The sequence below is a fragment of the Denticeps clupeoides genome, chromosome 7 (genome assembly GCF_900700375.1).
Source record: "Denticeps clupeoides chromosome 7, fDenClu1.1, whole genome shotgun sequence".
Classification (NCBI taxonomy): domain Eukaryota; kingdom Metazoa; phylum Chordata; class Actinopteri; order Clupeiformes; family Denticipitidae; genus Denticeps; species Denticeps clupeoides.
This window is the reverse complement of record NC_041713.1, coordinates 10,240,225-10,258,451: the sequence shown is the minus strand read 5'-3', so window position 1 is coordinate 10,258,451 and position 18,227 is coordinate 10,240,225. Positions and strand designations below refer to the sequence as shown.

Below are 18,227 nucleotides of genomic sequence, written 5' to 3'. Positions count from 1 at the left end.
AGAACAATCTTAAACACCATTACTCAGTTATTACTGACCGTACATGTTTATTGAAACCTCTATTAAAGTAATATAAAACAATGTAAGAAATAATGCAATGCATACTGAAATTAATTGTTTTTAATGATTTTATGTGCCGAGGAATATGCCGTAACTGTGCACCAATGTTGAATAAAAAAAAGTGTTAAATCTTATTTCCCTGTAACCTGGCTTAAGCTCGTACAAGTCAGTGGACGGCCGCACCACCCCTCTGCTGGGGGGCACCAATCCTTCCACCCCTCAGCCCTCATCGCCGGACAACTCTCACTTCCACCTGCTCCAAGACTACAGCTCCGCCCCCTCCCCCTGCAGCCCAGCTAGCCCGGAGCTGCTGCCAAACCTCTACAGCCGAGAGACCCACCGCCTCCTGTCCAACGAAGACACCCGCTGCTCCACACCGGACAACACCTGTGAGGAGATGGTAAGTTGCTGCTAGTGAAACTATACCTGACAAGTCAGTTAAATCTCTATAGTTCTCTCACACACACACACACACACACACACACACACACACATATATATATATAAAATAAACAAAAAAATGTACATATTAAATCAGTATCTAAAAACATTTGGTGCAGTCCTGAAAGTATTATACTTTGTAAATTTTAAGTGCCATCTTATGTGATAAAAATAGTATTGAGGATCCAGCTGTTGGTGGTGTTGCTAAGCAACATCAGTCATTCATTCAGGCTGCAGGTGAATTTTTATTTATTTACTTATTTATTTATTTATTGCCAGTAAAACAAAGAACACAATGGTATTTAAAGATGTTGGCACTTGTGATGTCCTAGAATCCCTCAAAGCCAGTCAGTGAACGTGTCGCGTTTGATGTGTTTCCACGAATTTCCATCCTCATTTGATACTCGTGTGTTTCTCCCTATGGGTTCCCCAGCCAGTGCAGCCATGGGAGTGCCGGGACTTTCCACTGGAGTTCGACCCATTGCAAGAGGCAGACGAGCAGCAGTGCAGTCCCACAGGCGATCGGTCGTACCGCACCATTCGCCGCATCTCCGGCTGCAAGACCGGCTCGTCCAAATCGGAGTCAGACGCCGGACCCCCATCACCGCTCCCGGATGACAGTAGCACTCGACAGAAGCACCCATCCAGCACCCTGAGAGCCACCCACCGATGAATCCACAGTGAAAAAGAACTTCATGGACTCAAAAATCAATAATAAATAACAAAAATAATCTGAAACATCAAAAATCCATCAAAAAAACAAAAAAAAAAAAAACAAATGAAAATTCCTGTTGTTTGATATTCAAACACCAGTCAGATTTTTTTCACAGTTTTTAGTGAATTATACAAACCTAGAAATCTGTTTTAATTCTTTTCTTGTCTCTCGGTCACTGGAATAATAAAGTAAAACATGTTCGGTAAAAAGTGTAGAGGAAAAAAAAAAAAAAGAAAGAATAGATAGAAGGCTTAACAGCGGCGGGCGGGGCTTCCAGGTCGCGTCCAGATTTGCTTAAGCGTACTTCTCTAGCAAACTATGTAGCACGCTTTTGAGGGGCTAAGATCTCAGTCGTCATTATATATCATCATATTTTTTGGTTTCTTTTTTGTTTTGTTTTTTCCTCCCTCACCCAAAGTTTAAAGTGGAGTGACAAAATAAATAAATAAATAAACAGACCGATATCTAAATAAAGGCAACGCCTTTCACCCCCTCTCACACGTTGCCAAAGCGCTTTGTCCCTTTTTTTTTTTTTTTTCTCACATTCCCTCTCTGTGACTTTAATCAGTAATGGCCTGTATGCCCTTGAGAACTGGTCTAGCATTTAAAGAAATGAAAAAGGTAAAAAAAAAAAAATTAAAAAAAAAAAAAAAACGAACGTACCTGAGCACTTGTCGAACCTGTGTGAACTGTTGAACTGTTTGGCTTTTCTCTGTCTTGTCTTTTGACTTTGGGCTTGAGTTTCTGCTGGGTTCGTAGTCCAGCCTTCGCCCCAACCCAGTGCATTAAACCCCCCACCCCACCTCTTCTGTGTATGTTTCTGTTTGGTTATTGTTTTTGTCAGCAAGTTGGACCTTACCGTTAACCCAGCATCGTTTGCCCTGATTCTGTCAGACAGTGATACAGACCACATTTAATGGTTGTGTGTTTGCATGGCCCTGTTGATTCCACGACCTCTCAACACTGTACAATTCACGTGTATGCCGTATAAATGTTGACTTTATGCATATTCTCTAATAAAAGGGCATGCAAGGCTTGTATTGCTGAACGTCCGGTCACTGCCTTTTGCGCCTGATCCTTGTTAAGCACCTAGCATGGGGCAAGTCTGTGCTCGGTCTTTTTTTTTTTTTTTAAATAATTGCACCCACGCGAGACCCACAGAGCTGTTTGGCTCATGCGGCTTTTGAATGAGCTCGTCTCCTGATGGGTTTGATGTATTCTGGCCGTGGCGTTGGGAGCATCCAGAGCTCCAATCAGGCTGAATTAGCACTTCCGTTCCTGCAAGACATTGACATTCAGATTTTCATTGTACTCCTTTACACTGCCAGTAGATGATAATGGCACTATTTAATTTCTCAGCAAATGCTGATATATATTTTTTTCTATATATAAATATATATGTATACATGGTTTTTTTTTGTGTGTGTCATCGAGTATCTTTTGTCACTCTACCCCCTAAAGGTATTTCTTTTTCAAAATGTATTTGTACCTTATCTTGAGTGTCAAAAATAATTCGTTCATATACCATCACTCAACTTGTTATGCATATTATAGTACTTACTCTAGTACAAGATAAACGATCAGCTCACTCCACTGTAAACTTAATTTTATTTTTTTTCCCGTCTCTTTCTGGCGCCCCCTGGTGATAAAGAGCTTGCATTGCCGAGCTGAACTGCTCCTTTTCTCCTCTAGAACCCAAGGCGTTGTACATAAGGCTCTTAACTAATGTTTCCTCTTGGAAGGCGTGGCCTATATTATGCGTTGTTGTGTATTGTTGGATTGTCTCCCCCCTTCATCACCTTCATCTGCTGTCTGACGCCCAGCAGGCCGTGTTGTACAGCCGCTGACCGTATGTGCCAAGCTCATTACCCAGTGCTTGCAGTCACTGCCCCGAAGCCCCACGCTTTACTTCGTGTCATCTCACGTCCTCGGCTACGTGAGGCTCGTCCGCGTCTGATATTACAAACAACAAAAAAGGAATGTATTGAATTAGACAACTCTGTACTTTCAGTATAGTTTTTTTTTTATGTTATTTTCACACAATAAGTATGGTAACTTGTTTTTTTTTTTGTTTTTTTTGATGGGGATGGAGGTCATATACCCCAGAATATCTGTTTTCAGTCGTCCTCTCTAGCCACAGGAACGTCCCCGCCATTTCATTTCTGAGCGTCTGTCGGAGCAACGACTTAAGGGACCATCGGCTGCCGTCCCGTTATCTTGCTGAACTGTTGTACCTCTTGCTGTCTGGCTTCGGGATTAGTGTCTCCGCTGTGTGGGAGTCCTAACCCCCCCCTTCCCCGCCATCACACCGGGTTTAATGTACAATAGGGTTTGATTTAGCGTTGAAAAGCCAATATTGTATTGTGTGGGTTATTTTCATACTTTGAATTTCCAACGTGGTGAACAGGGGGGGTGGGGCTGGGTGAGTCTGGTATATCCTTTAGCATGTAATAGTTTGTACAAAAAAAAAGTATATTTTGTAAATACTTTGTTTTGATTCTTAACTGTGTTTGATGTTCAGGCTGTAGCTGTCCTGATTGTATAGGGAGAACACATACAAAAATATTTAACTTTTTTTTTTTTTTTTTTTTCCTTTATGCACAGGCTGAAAAGGTTATGGATAATTGGCAGATCTGACGTACACGCAGCCTTTGTGCTTCTCAAATTAAAGTGAATTATATTGTATCAGATGTGTCATGTTTTCCCTCCCATGAGCGACCTTTTCTTCTTTTACCACCTTCATGAATTGTGCCTTTGTAATGATAAACGTTCTCAAATGCACTCAGTGGCCACTGTATTAGGTGTAATATATACAGTCCCCTCAGGAATTATTACCACCCTTAATAAAGATGAGAAAAAAAAGACTAAGTTACCCTAACACACAATATTTTATTCTTCATGGTTCCAAAGGACTGGGTCCTCTGTGATCTTCATGTGTGTTTATATCTGTCTCTCTCTTTCTATCTCTATATCTACGCAACACTTCAAAATAAAACAGGGGTCACCATATCTAGAGTCAAATCTGTTTGCTTGGTCAGCCGAAGAAACGACCTCTGAAGGTTCGAGGCAGAAAATGCACAAGGAAAATGTTGGTTGTTTTTGGAACCTCTGCTAAGATCGGTTTATATCCACAGTACGTGTGTGTATATTCATGCACCAGAGAATCATTTCCTGCTCCACCCAGTTTTAAAAGCAGCATTAAAAAAAAATTAAAAATCACATCTGATTTCCTCCAACAAGATTAAATAACATTTTTGATTTTAGAATAATATGAGACAAGTATTGTTTTTGGCAGACAAATACCGTACTACGAATACAAATAACCACATAGCGCATTTATCATAATTTCCATTTCATTTCATTTTAAGCCGTTACAGCACAGTTGCCAGATTCCGCATTTTTTGTGCCAGTTTGTAAAAGCAAGTCAAAAAGTCACGAGACAAAAAGCTGTTCAATTGTCTTTTATTTCCAAATACAGGTTTTACAGGAACGAGTATCAGTGTGACCTAATCAATAATAAAACGCACAGTTATACAATAAGAACAATCACGACTGTCAAGCTAGAATGTTTTCTTCTTTTAACTGCAATAAAAACGGCGGAGCTGGGGACTGAAAAACCGGAGCTGTCGGGACGGACCGCGTGGCACCACGTCACACGTGCCTACACCCGGGTCTAAACCTCTCCAGAGCTGCGCTAGAACTTCGAGTCGTTCTTCGTTCGCTCACGCACCCAAAAACAAGCCGCTCTTGCGTCACCGTTGCGTCAACCTTCTGGGTGCTTTTAACGCGTAACGCCCGTGACGTCATCGTTCCGTCACCCTTCACGCAACACGCCCCCCGGGGGGCAAATGAATAGAAAAGGAAGGAGTAGAAAAAGTACACTAGCTACGGAAAATCAACAGGAGGAACTGCCAGCCACTGCTGCATTCTTGTCTGGAATATCGGTTTACATCTCACATCCACAGAATATACTATCAGGAAGAAAGGGGGGAAAACGTGAGCAACACAAGGTCGGGAGTGCGTAAAGCTTCTCTTTTTTTCAGCTGTGTTTATTTCTTTTCTTCTTTTTTTTTTTTTACTTCCTAGTGTGTACGTAGTGTAGGGTAAAGTGACAGGGGTAATAACGGTGAAGATCTGGCACTTTTGTTTCATGCTGGAAAAAAATGGGGTGCTAGGTTTTGTGATGGAGAAGGTGTCAATAATTCGGACCTTCATGCTTGAATTTTTTTTTTATCTGTAAATTTCTTATAGCTTAGGTGCAATATTTTTTTTTTTTTTTTTTTTTTTGAAGTGCACAGGTCCCCAGAAGGGGACGGTAGGCACTTCTCCAACATTTTCCCGTTCGTTTACTAGAAGCACCAGTACTAGGGTTTATGGATTGGGAATCTGTATGGTTCCATACATGGCTTCTGATTATCTCTCAAGCTCTGTGGACAAAGCTTCTGTTCAAAAATTTGAACAAAAATAGCCGTGATTTAAACCCTTTTATGCCAAAAAAATAATAATAATAAATACTCATTCACGTCAAGCCCTCGCTGCTATAGAGGAACCTGTCATCTGCGGGGTGGAGTGATAGATCGTCGAGCTTATTTGGCACTTAACCTCGTTCAAACCTACTTATTTTGGTACTTTGTTCAGTTTCTGTAGCCCAATATAATAAACTGGGCTTTGTCTAAATCGGCGTTTCGGTTGCGCTGGCTTCTTCTGCCAGGATCTGATGAAGTTGTCTGTCTCTCAAAATATGGAGACAAAGAAATAAAAAAAAAAAGTTTTTTACAATAAGGCAACAGGCGGAGACAGGAGGCTGAGTGGGAGAAAAATGTTTGGATCTTAGAAGGGGGAGGGTGCCTAAATACAATGAATTAGTCAAGCATTATTACAAATTAATAAAAGATAAACAGGGCTACTTTTTTCCCTTTAAATAATCGGTTTGCCCCCAATTCTGATCTAAAACGAATTAATCTGAAAACAAGCCCAGGAGATGGAGCGATTACTATTTTTTGTGTGTGTGTTTAGATGTGTATTGTGAAGCGGCGTGGGTGGCGCCGCATCACAGGCCCTGCTTGGCCAGGGACGCGGACACCTGGTCGGCCAGTGTGGACAGCTGCGGGGAGTCCGCCATGTTGATGCTGCCGGAGGAGGACACGTGGCTCAGGCGGCGGGGCGACCCCTCCGCTGACATGCTGGGGGACTTGCACACGATCTCGGCGCCGTGGTCGGTGCGCGCCTTGGCCTGCTCGCGGAAGCTCAGCTTGTGGCTTTCGATCTGCGGAAGGGGAAAGGAGATCCAGAGGTCATTTCCACGGCTTTAAATAGATCCCACGTCCCGCGATGCACTAGCTGCTGTGAAATTGGCCAGTTTTATTGCCTCTTTAATCAGTTTTCAGCTGTAATAAGGTTTTCTAATGATCAATCAATCAAGCTTTTAAAGTGACAGACTCAGGTTAACGAACACAGCATCCACTGGAACTCGAGACTAACTGTTGCTGATAAAGTTCCTCTCCACCATTAACAGACCTTTCCAGCTACCAGAGACACTTACAACATGAACAACGTCTGAGGTTTTCACCCACTTCACCAAACAATGAGATTTAATGGTAAGGTACTTTTAACCAATGGAAAAAGAATATTAATTAATAAACATAAATGTATACTATGAAAGCATACTTTAGATTGGCAATACATTTTTTTTTTCTTATAATAGGTTCACATAGTGTCATAGTATTAAAAAATTCAAAAGGCATTATTTATATAGACTGTAATCAATCATCATTAAATGCAGTGGCATCCCAACAAATTGTTTCAGGTATTAATACCACTACTATTAATAATAATAATATACTAATAAAATAATTTCCCATCTCTTTATATGTCTTAAATCCAACAGTTTTGGGTTTGTTGCTGGTTTATAGCCATGAGGAGGGAGATGTGCAAGATGTAACCAGTGGTTAAGGTGCATTATGGGAGCAGCTTTGGCTAGCAAGACTGCCCTCTAGTGTCTCAACACAGACCCAAAGTTTCCAGGGGACTTCTGGTTATTCCAGGATGCGCATATATAATAATAATAATAATAATAATAATAAAGACAAATACATTCAAAGCTACGCCAATATACTTTAACTGGGGATTTTGCACTGCATTGTAATGATTGTTGTAGAGAGAGTAAAGTCAGTCATTTCCTGTTTCATTATGACCTTGCTGTGTTTATTTCACTCATATTACTCTCTAATTCATGTGGGACAGTCACTCTGCGGACTTTCTCTTGAAGGGGGCGGAGCTACTTACTGGACTCCTCCAGCTTTAGAAGACCACCCACCCCCAGCCGTATGGAGTGATCACAGGGAGAGGGCGGGGGAAACTCTGTGACGTCACAGAGGTCTGCACAGACAGTGTTCCTATTGGACAAGACCTCATTGAGGCCCGGTCTGACTGTGCTCCCATTGGACGTTTGGACTGAGAGAGTTCTGAGCCGGGGCAGCGTTGGTAGCTCCACTCTCTGCTTCCCTCCCCTTCTCCTTCTACAGGTGATTGGCAGGAGTGGTGAGACGGACATGTTTTGTCCCAGGAGTATAAGTATTCATAAACAAAAACAACAACAAAATGGGTTCAGGGCTGAAAAATGATAATATATTAACATACACAAACAAATGATCAGTGAAGAGGAATTAACATAACAGAAAAGGAGGTAAATAAAATAAAAAAGACGAATTCTTAATGTGAAATAAAAAGTACAACTGGCAAGTTAATAAAATGAAAAAGGGATTAATCCAGCCAACATTATATCATTTCTTCATGGGTTGATTAGCATCTTGAGTGAATGTTAGGCCCTGTTTCTTTTCACAAAATCAAATCATATTCATGCAGTTGGATTTAAATGAGTTAATTTCTAAGCGTTTTTGCAATCACTGGCTTAGAATGCATTTCAACCAGCTGAGAGCGGCTGCAGGAAGACAGTGGAAGGGGGTGAAAGACAAAAAAAACACACAGCAAGAGAACAGGAGGGAGCTGAGCGGAGAGGTAGCGTGATGCTGCCCAATCAGCAGTGTGGTCTCATGCAGGTCCTGGCTGTTACACTGTTGGACATCCTATGGGTTGAAGACCCCTGTTCAGGAAGCAAGAAGTTGCTCCTGTTGAACCGTGCACCGTCTGGTTTGAAAGCCCTCACAATTAATTGCTTTTGTTTTTATTGCAGGGTTCTTCATTCCCAGTCCAGAAGAAACGCTAATCACTGCTCGGCTGCTAAACAAGGAAAAAGCTAAATGCTTCCTTTCTCAAGCGTTTCTGGAGCTGAGATGTGGTTACGGTTAAAGACGCTTTCATGCTGCAATGAGAGGACAGTGGCAAGCCAAAGGAGACACTCTCATAGAACCTTCACTCGACATCTTACATTGAGCTTAGAATACTGTGTAATGGTGTGTTGATCAGCCATAACATTATGACCCGGTGATGTGAATTGTGACACATGACAGCACAGCACCCAGTGCACACAGTGAAATGTGTTCTCTGCTTTTAACCCATCCCCTGAGGGTGCAGTGGGCAGCCATGAAAGGCACTCGGGAGCAGTGTGTGGCACCTCAGAATCAGGATTAGAACCAGCAACCTTACTCGCTAGGCCACTACTGCCCCACAATGTGACTAACATTGATTAGCTTGTTACAGTGGTACCGGTGGGGGTGGGGGGTGTGAAGGTTTGAGCAACTTTGACAAGGACCAAATTGTGATGGCTGGACTGCAGGGCTATAGCATCTCTAAAACTGGAGCTCTTGTGGGATCTCCTGTGGAGCTCTTGTGGTATCTTCCTCGACTGCAGTGGTCATGCTCTGCCACATTGGTTCAAGTATAGCTTAAGGAACACAACATTGCGTTCAAAGATTTCAAGCTCTCCATATTCATGGAGGCACAACAGAACACCTTCAGGGGTCTAGTGTCGTCAAGACTTGCACAATCACATGGTCATAACACTATGGCTGATTGATATAAAGTGCATATCATGGTTGTTCATACTTATATTCAAAATATGTGTGTCATTACCTTTTTATTTCCACCCCCGGCAACATGTCCAACATTCTCGAAAGAGCCGACCTTCGACTGGGCCTTGAACTCCAGCTTTTCAGATTTGATCTCAATGTTTCCACCACCTGTATTACAGATACATGTACAGAAACATATTCCACCAAGAGGCGCTAAAGAAAATGACTCTTTTGAGGGCTACCTGGCTTGTGATGAATGTTGGCCTTGGAGCCGCACTTGGACTGCACGTTGCTCAGGTCCATCCTTTTGTGCACAATTTGGATCTGCATAGTGAAAGCAAATAAATACATGTACAATTATCCTGTGTCCAAGACCAGCCAGATCCAGACTGATCCATCAGACTGCTGAACATCACGATAGGCAGGTGTTTCTCACTGCTTAAAGACACAAGCAGAAGGGCAGCAACAAAACCAGAGTATTCAGTCGAGGGGTGAATACACTGAAAACCATTAAAAAAAATGTAATCATCAGATGTAGTTTACATTTTTTTTAAAAACCAAACCCAGAACAATAACTCATTTCCAAATACCGGCTTTTCTATAATAACTCTGTCTCTCAAAAACAAAAATGCAATAATCACTACATGTAACAATGTACATTATATATGCATTATATTTACATTATATATGGTGAATTAATAACAGCGCCTTGCGCTGCTTAAGATCAAAGTTTGGATCATCATGGACATGTAAAAATGCCTCCAAGTTAAAAATGGCACCCTCACAATTACGCTAACAGTCTGGAGACCCGCTTGTGACATGAGCCGGATGTATCGTTTGGTCAGTATGGCATTTTCCACCAAAGGACCATTCCTTTATCAGAGCTCAACTGTATCTTAGCCAGAAAAGTACCGTAGCTGCGTACCCCGTTCTAATGAGCACACTGAAAAAGTTTTTTTCATCAATACTAAACATTCATTTTCACTTGGACCCTAGCCTACTGTGTGTGTTTATCAATGTCACCAACATTTCTGCAAATTGTATGTCTGCCTATATTAACTCCTGTTACACCAACTCTTGGGTTATCTAGACCCACATGCTCATTTAATTTTTTATGTTATATTAACACCATCTTCCAAGTCAAACAACTTCTCTATTATTGTGACACACAGACAGTTGGAACCAACAAGGTTCCACTGAGGTCCCCTTGAGCAAGGTTCCGTCCCCACACACTGTTCCCCGCGCTCCTTTCATGGCTGCCCACTGCTCGATGGGTTAAATGCAGGGGACACATTTCGTTGTGTACATGTGGGCTTTCACCATTGTATTTGCAGGGGACACATTTCAGGTCATGCAGTGTTATAGTTGTGGGTCCTGGTAACAGAATAACAGCACTAAGAAAACCCTGGAAAATGGTGCAAAAGATAGACAGATGAATAGATGTTCAGGTAACAATCTTGAGAGGGCACCCGGACCCACAAATTCATACAATATAATATTTTTTATACAGGCAGACAACACAGGATGCCCTGCACCACCCCACTCACGGTGCCCATGCAGGGAAGTGCTTGTTGAGACCAAAAGGAAGGTCACGTTCTTAAGACTCCAGACCCCACCAAAAGTCTTCCTTCATAAGCCTCATTAGCAATACACTGATCTGATGCTGATACAGAAGATGTATATCAAAGTGTTTGATATATATTGCTTTACAATAGGAATGATCCCAGTCTCTTCTATACAGTGAGAAGTGAATGAAACACTGGGATCAGATCGGATCAGGTACTTGGTCATCAGCCCATACCTCTGAGTAAATTTCAGACCGGTGCTATAAAAATCACCATGCTTCTGGTAAAAGGAAACCCAAAGACCAGAATTGTACAAATGACAATTGTACAAATGACACTTCTGTTAAAGAAGACATCGCAGTCGAAGCAGCCGAGCCAGCAAGTGACATTACAGCAAAAGCCTGTCAGTCTCTTTAGTTTGGCACATGCTTCATCAAGTTTATTTGTGCCAGGATGTTGAAATGAAAAGTGCTCTGACGGGCATCTGCTGAGAGCAAGAAAAACATGCACTCAAATCCTATTTGTGCATTGCCCGATTGAAAAAAGAATAAAGCAAGGCAGACTCAGGTAATGTCGTGAAGGGCTCAGAACTGAAGACATGGTGTAAGTGAGAATCCTCCCTTTCGTAGGGATGATTTTATAGTGACCTGAAATAATCAATTAAAAATAACCTCCTTTAAATTATTCATTTTATTAATATAAAGGTACTGATGTATTAAAATGGTTGAAACCTTAATCTTATTTTATGTAGCCTGGAAAAGTAGCTTTTGGAGACCACAAGGGGGCAATATAAAAACAAAAGTGCCTATAAGTGCAATCTAGTCACGCTTCCTAGTATGACACTGCATCTCAAAACTAAGATGATTAATGGTGATAAATTGAAACACCTATTTATTGAAAAATGCTGATGTATACATTATATACATGTATACATTACGAAAAAAAACGTTTTGATTATCAATACACAAAAAAAGCACCGATCCCAAGCTTACAATCTATCCAACCCAGAAGAGAATGGGCTGAATAGCTGACTGCTCGCCATATTTGCTTCTAAAGTTAAATCGACACAGAGAAAATGAATTTGCCCAAAAGCTGAGGGATCCACTAGACCCAGCTACGGTATGTCTGAAGTGATACTAGTTTTGCATAAAGCAGAAGCTGCTTTAGAAAATGAGCAGGTCGTTAGCTAGATTGTTATTAGAGCACATTTAGCAGCTCAGGGTTAACTGGGCCCTCTTTGAGACTGGCACAATGCACCAGTGGATGCACTGTTTGTTACGGCCAGTTCATGTTCACTGTGTGGATTCAGGTCGGCTGCGGGAAGGCCCATAACCAGGCGCCAGTCCCGCCAGTTACTCACATTACCACCGCCAGGGACATGCTTGATATTGTCTTTGGAGCCACACCTAGACTGAACATTAGAAAAGTCCATCTTCTTGTGTGCTATTTGCACCTGGAGGACGCAAAAAAAACAGGGCAAGGAAAAAAAGAAGGAATAAACAAAAAGGAGAGGTTACACTTTCTGAAAGTGCTCAATGCAGGGGAGACACAGTGAGAAGAAAACCAAAATAAACGAGCAAAGCAAAATGACAAAGAGACCCCACAGCTCCTGGGAAGTGGCTGCTATACTCACATTGCCTCCACCCGGGGTGTGCCGGATGTTGACTTTGGAGCCACACTTGGACTGGACATTGCTCAGATCTATCTTCTTGTCCTGTATCTGCACCTGAAAAAATGTGATTACGGAATATGTTTAATTTTGTTTTTTACAGATCTTTATATTGTGGTATCCTAGCGGTTAAGAAAGCTGCCCCGTAATCAGAAGGTTGCCGTTCACTTTCACTTAACAATACATATCTACATAATGATATATAATATATAACCACACAGACCCCAGATTATTATATCTCACTCACTACCCATTCCCTTAATGCATATGAGACTTAGGCCAACATGGACTCAGATTGTGGGTGCTACCTTCTGTGCCACAGTGTCCGTGTTAACATGTCTGTTTAGTAACTATGTAAAGCCAAATGAACCAAAAACATTGCTTACCCTTCCTCCTCCTGGCTGGTGCTTCAGGTTCTCTGTGGAGCCAATCTTTGACCTGACATTCTTCAGGTCAGGCATCGGGGCTACCGGGACCACAGGGGTGCGACGTGACCCGGGTGATTTGGGAGGAGTGCGGACCACCGCTACCTTCTTCAATCCTGGACCAGGAGTGCTGGAGCGACTTGCTGGGCTGCTGCAGCCGCTGCGATCAGGGGTCTTGGGACAGTCGGCTGCAACCGAAAATAGAGATGAAATGAAAGTCCGGCAACCATCATGTTTCATCACTCATCAATATTGTCTTCTAATCTGTCGGAGTTTATATATGCGCTTTCTTTTGTTTCGGTTTTGGTTTCTATTTTTTTTTTTTCTATCTTTTGTTCTTGATTTGAATCTTTTTTACCTCTTTCACTTTGGGGTGATCCATACCTCCGCTGCTCTGTTCTTGAAGCAGCTGCATTTCACAAGCAGTAGAAATGAGACAGAACAAAGGGCCACTGTTAAGCAGCGATGCCCATTCTTTCGCCATCATCAGTGTCACTGTGACATGCTTAAAAGGATGGAGAATACTGCCATTTTAGGGGGCAAAAATAAATGTTTATATTAAAAATGTCTTGCCACTGTCTCTCATTGCAGCTTGTGACATCGGCCTTTATCACTAATCGCTGCGGCAACTCTCAAACTACTTTGGAAGAACTCAGACTACAAAGTTCTCCCAAAGTCAGAACCTCACCTAGTCACACCACCTAAATTAAATGGTAGAATGGGGTTCATAGCTTTAACTCAGCAAACATACCTGGTATTTTGGTGGCAGCACCTTGAGGTTTAGCTCCACCTGCAGCCTTTACCTTTCCGTCTATAATCTGAGAGAAAAATGTCATATTAGTATGTAACAAGGTGTTATTAAGGACCTATGACATGTTCCTCTTTCCCTTGTGAAAGGTTGTTCAGTGAGAAACGGAGGGAAGTGGGCTTCAGACCTGACTACAGCTCATGATGCAATATAAGGACATAAACAGCTCTGGAAAAAATGAATAGACCGCAGCATTATATCTGTCATGATCTGGTCTGACAGGGGTTACTCCGGAGTTCAGACCGGAGTTTCATGTTCTCTGATCGTGTTCACCTGTTGTATAATTATATGAGCTATGCCGACGACACACCTCATCTTCTCTTTTCCTCCCTCAGATCTACATGCTGCTTCCAAAACCTCTGCGTGTCTAACATCACCTCACCCTCAATCCCGCCAAAAACTGAACTAATATTCATTCCAGCAGATTCTTCGCCTCACCAGGATCTTGCTATTTACCTGGACAACTCACAGCTCTCTCCTTCTACAACAGCCCGCAACTGTCATGATCCGGTCCGAAAGGGGTTTCTTATTTCACTGTTGTCCTTGTGCTTCACTCATTAAACCCTGGTTTCTTGATATCAGCGATTGCGTCCTTCTTCTTTGTCATCTCGTCACCTCTTTGTTCACCTGCCTCGTCATGCCAGCATGGTTGTGACAGCAACCTTGGAGTAACAATTGACAACCAACTCTCCTTCTCGACTCACATCAGCAATCTTTCCCGCTCCTGTAGATTCCTTCTCTACAGTAGATTCCTCTCCTCCATCAGACAAATCCGTCCTTATCTGTCAACACAGGCCACCCAGACACTGGATCAGTCCTTAGTAATCTCACGACTGGACTACTGTAACTCCCTTCTAGCTGGTCTACCTCTATGTACCATCCGACCTCTACAACTCATACAAAATGCAGCAGCACGACTGATCTTCAACCTTCCCAAATTCTCCCACACCGCCCCTCTGCTACGCTCCCTCCACTGGCTCCCAGGATCAAAATACTGATGCTGGCCTACAAAGCCAAACATGGAGCAGCACCATCCTACCTCACAGCCCTTATTACACCTCACACTGCACCTTGTATACTCCAAGCCTCCAGAGATGGTTCCTGACATTCATCTAGACTCTTCTCTGTCTTGGTCCCTCAGTGGTGGAATGAACTTCCCCTCCAGGTCAGAACAGCTCAGTCACTGAGTATTTTCAAATGGCAGCTTAAGACCTTCCTCTTTAGAGAATATTTAGATTAACTTGTAAACTTCTTATTGTCTGACTTATGTACAGAATCTATAACAGAGTGAATAAAAAGTTTGTATTCATAGTTGGGGGTCCTAATGAACTAGAACTGATCACTTCATCGATGGTAACTTGAAAGCACGTTGTAAGTCGCTCTGGATAAGGGCGTCTGCCAAATGCCTTAAATGTAAATGTATAAGGCTGCCCTGTTGTGTCTGTTCGTCGTCGGGTCATTGTCTGGTAATGTTTCCCGTCCTGTGTATTATATATTAAACCCCTGTCTCGTGACATTGTGCGTATGTGTCCTCCTTCCTCGTCATGTCCAGCCATCATGACAATAACAATAAACTACTTATTACAGGTTGAACAGGATCAAATAGGATTTCCACAGCAGTAATTATCAAATCTTTCCCTGCTTGGTAAAATATTGTTAGCCTGCTCATCTGATCAGCAGCTCATAATGATGAAGAAGGTGTGTTGTTTTGAAATTGAATGAATAATGCACATGGAATGGCTGCTAGAATGGCAGGTTTTTGAAGTGGTCTCTTTTTTCCAGAGCTGCATGTGGATAACTTCAACATACAGCAATAAAACGTTCATACAATTAAAATGTGTCAAATTTTCTTGGGACATTGAAAACAAAGTATTATCCCAGTGGACCCTGCCTGATGTGAGGCCATACTCACCCTGGGGTTGATCTGGCTGACGGGTGGGCTAGTGGGTTTAGTGGCTAGTGAGCTGGGCCTGCTTGTGGACCAAAGAGGGTTGGAGCACGAGGAGGAAAAAGGCTTTTTCAAAGGGGAGGTTGTGACTATAGATGGTCTTTTAGGGACAGATGAAGGTCTAGCTTTGGAAGGGGTCTTGTGTATTGTGTAAGTTCATGTATGTTTTAGGATAAGAGAGGAAAAACCAGACAAAAAAAAGGATGAAGCATTCAAAGAAAAACACAAGAACAAACACAAAGTGTAAGGGAGACATTTACAAACAATACAAAATATGTAAGTACATACAAATATTATAAATGGAATAGACATGAATAGGTATTTTGAATAAATATTTTACAATGTCTGGTATCATTATATTAGTATACTTTTAAATAATACTACTGCTAATATTATTATAAATAATAATACTGTTCAAATAAATTAATAATAATAATTGAAAAGCTATAGAAAAATTACTTGGGTAGTACCAGCACTGTAAAATGGGTAAATTAATCATAAACACATAAAATTAAACCAATTTATAGAATAACATTCACACATTTATTGTGTGAATCATGCGTACCCTTCCTTGAACCGGCCCCTTATCGTGGTGGAGGAGTTTGAGAGCCCTAAGAATCCTAGGAGCTATGATGAATGGGGCACTTGGTGCCCCTGGTAGGGTCTCCCATGACAAATTGGTCTTAGGTAAAGGGTAGAGACAAACAACGGTTCGGAAGATCTTTCATGGAAGGAACAACGAAGTTACCAGGTTCCCAACATGAAGCCAGGCCTGGGGTTGGGGCCCGTGAGTGAGTGCCTGGTGCAATGTGGATCGGGTGGCAGACCGAGGCAGGAGCTTTGGCGGTCCAATCCCCGGACAAGGAAACTGGCTATTGGGACATCACCTCTCTGGCGGGGAAGGAGCTGGAGCTTGTGGAAGAGGTTGAGCGGTACCAGCTAGATATAGTCGGTCTCACCTCGACACATAGCATTGGCTCTGGAACCCAAGCCATCTTATGGCTATGGATGTTATAGGGCTGTCATGGTTGACATGTCTCTGCAACATTACGTGGACATCGGGGGTAGTTCCAGTGGAGTGGCAGAATAGGGTGGTGGTCCCCATTTTTAAGAAGGGGGACCAGAGAGTGTGTTCCAACTATAGGGGAATCACACTCCTCAGCCTCCCTGGAAAGGTCTACTCCTAGGTAATGGAGAGGAGGGTCCGGTCGATAGTTGAGTCTCGAATTGAGGAGCAATATGGTTTTCGTCCTGGCTGTGGAACTGTGGACCAGTGATGGAGCGGGGCATGGGATTTTGCCCCACCAATTCACATGCGTTTTGTGGATTTGGAGAAGGCTTATGACCGTGTCCCCAGGGGAACTATGGGAGGGTGCTCCCTGTACATTGTCCCTGTACCAGAGGAGCATCAGTTTTGTCCGCATAGCCGGTAAGTCGGACCTTTTCCTGGTGAGGGTTGGACGCTGCCAGGGCTGCCCTTTGTCACTGGTTCTGTTCATAACCTATATGGACAGAATTTCCAGACACAGCGTGGTGTGGAGGGTGTCGATTTTGGTGGCAGGTGAATCTCGTCTCTGCTTTTTGCAGATGATGTGGTCCTCCTAGCTTTGTCAGGCTCTGACCTTCAGCTCTTGCTGGGTAGGTTTGCAGCCCAGTGTGAAGTGGCTGGGATGAGGATCAGAGACCATGGTTCTCGACTGGAAAAGGGTGGCTTGCCAACTTCGGGTCGGGAGAGAGTTCATGAGTGAGGGAAGAAGGGAGCAGGAGAGATGGGGTGATGAGCTCTGACATTCGATGTGGCTCTTTTCCGCATCGAAAAGAGCCAGTTGAGGTGGTTCAGGCATCTGGTCAGGATGCCTCCTGGACGTCTCCCTGGGGAGGTGTTTCGGGCATGTCCAACCGGCAGGAACCCAGGAACGCTGGAGAAATTATATCTCCAGTCTGGTCTGGGAACGCCTTGGGGTCCTGCTGGAGGAGCTGGTGGAGGTGGCTGGGGAGAGGGCTGTATGGAATTCCCTACTTGGAATGCTGCCTCCACACCCGGACCCGGATAATCAGAGGAAGATGACAACAATGAATTATGTGTATTCATATGAGTCCTAAGGAAAAAGTGTGGGCTTCCAGAAGGTCTTAAAGTGTAGCTCCAGTGTGTCTGCTGCAACGCAGTACCAGTGAGCACCAGTATGTGGCTATAGTGTAAGTACTGTACCTTGGCCCCCCTTTCGGCTCCTTCCTTCCCAGAACCTGCCCCATTCTTCACTACAAACAAATGACAATGAAGAAAACAAGTTAGTACGTTCAGATTTAGATTTAAATTAGATTATCTAACTATTTGGAATATACTAGTTAGTTCCAATTTGCAATTTGCAAATCTAAAAGACAATATGAATAATTTGGTTTTGATGTTTTGGTCTGAATAGCTCTTTGTACAGTATATCCACACCATGTAGCACTTTACTCAAAATACTGAACCAAACCACTGGACCAGGAGCTGTCATTTTCCTGCTAAAATCCCATTTATCAAATTATATATGTTTCTAGGTTTAGTGTGTAAAATAATCTACCAGACCTGCTTTAATGTATGCTGCATTTCTACAGGAAGGTGTATGACAGAAACATATGGACA

At 42.8% G+C, this 18,227-nt stretch overlaps 2 protein-coding genes across 18 annotated transcripts in view; one reads left to right on the top strand and one right to left on the bottom strand.

Annotated features, from left to right (window-relative positions):
• The window catches only part of kansl1b (KAT8 regulatory NSL complex subunit 1b), a 45,262-nt gene extending 41,361 nt beyond the window's left edge, over positions 1-3,901 (top strand). For 4 of the 5 annotated variants that reach the window (XM_028987150.1, XM_028987148.1, XM_028987151.1 and 1 more), the window contains 2 exons: positions 217-460; positions 926-3,901. In XM_028987150.1, the coding sequence (XP_028842983.1) occupies positions 217-460; positions 926-1,174 (493 nt within the window). In that variant the 3' untranslated portion in view covers positions 1,175-3,901. The remainder of the gene's footprint in view (positions 1-216; positions 461-925) is intronic. The other variant, XM_028987152.1, reaches the window with a different exon arrangement.
• Positions 3,902-4,662: 761 nt separating this feature from the next.
• maptb (microtubule-associated protein tau b) overlaps positions 4,663-18,227 on the bottom strand; it is a 38,442-nt gene continuing 24,877 nt past the window's right edge. For 6 of the 13 annotated variants that reach the window (XM_028985570.1, XM_028985571.1, XM_028985572.1 and 3 more), the window contains 10 exons: positions 17,811-17,860; positions 15,566-15,739; positions 13,597-13,663; positions 13,204-13,254; positions 12,807-13,033; positions 12,385-12,477; positions 12,112-12,204; positions 9,429-9,510; positions 9,248-9,354; positions 4,663-6,482 (listed from right to left, as the gene is read on the bottom strand). In XM_028985570.1, coding sequence (XP_028841403.1) covers positions 6,267-6,482; positions 9,248-9,354; positions 9,429-9,510; positions 12,112-12,204; positions 12,385-12,477; positions 12,807-13,033; positions 13,204-13,254; positions 13,597-13,663; positions 15,566-15,739; positions 17,811-17,860 — 1,160 coding nt within the window. In that variant the 3' untranslated portion in view covers positions 4,663-6,266. Of the gene's footprint in view, positions 6,483-7,501; positions 7,735-9,247; positions 9,355-9,428; positions 9,511-12,111; positions 12,205-12,384; positions 12,478-12,806; positions 13,034-13,203; positions 13,255-13,596; positions 13,664-15,565; positions 15,740-17,810; positions 17,861-18,227 lie in introns of all 13 variants that reach the window. The other 7 variants (XM_028985575.1, XM_028985568.1, XM_028985576.1 and 4 more) reach the window with 5 other exon arrangements.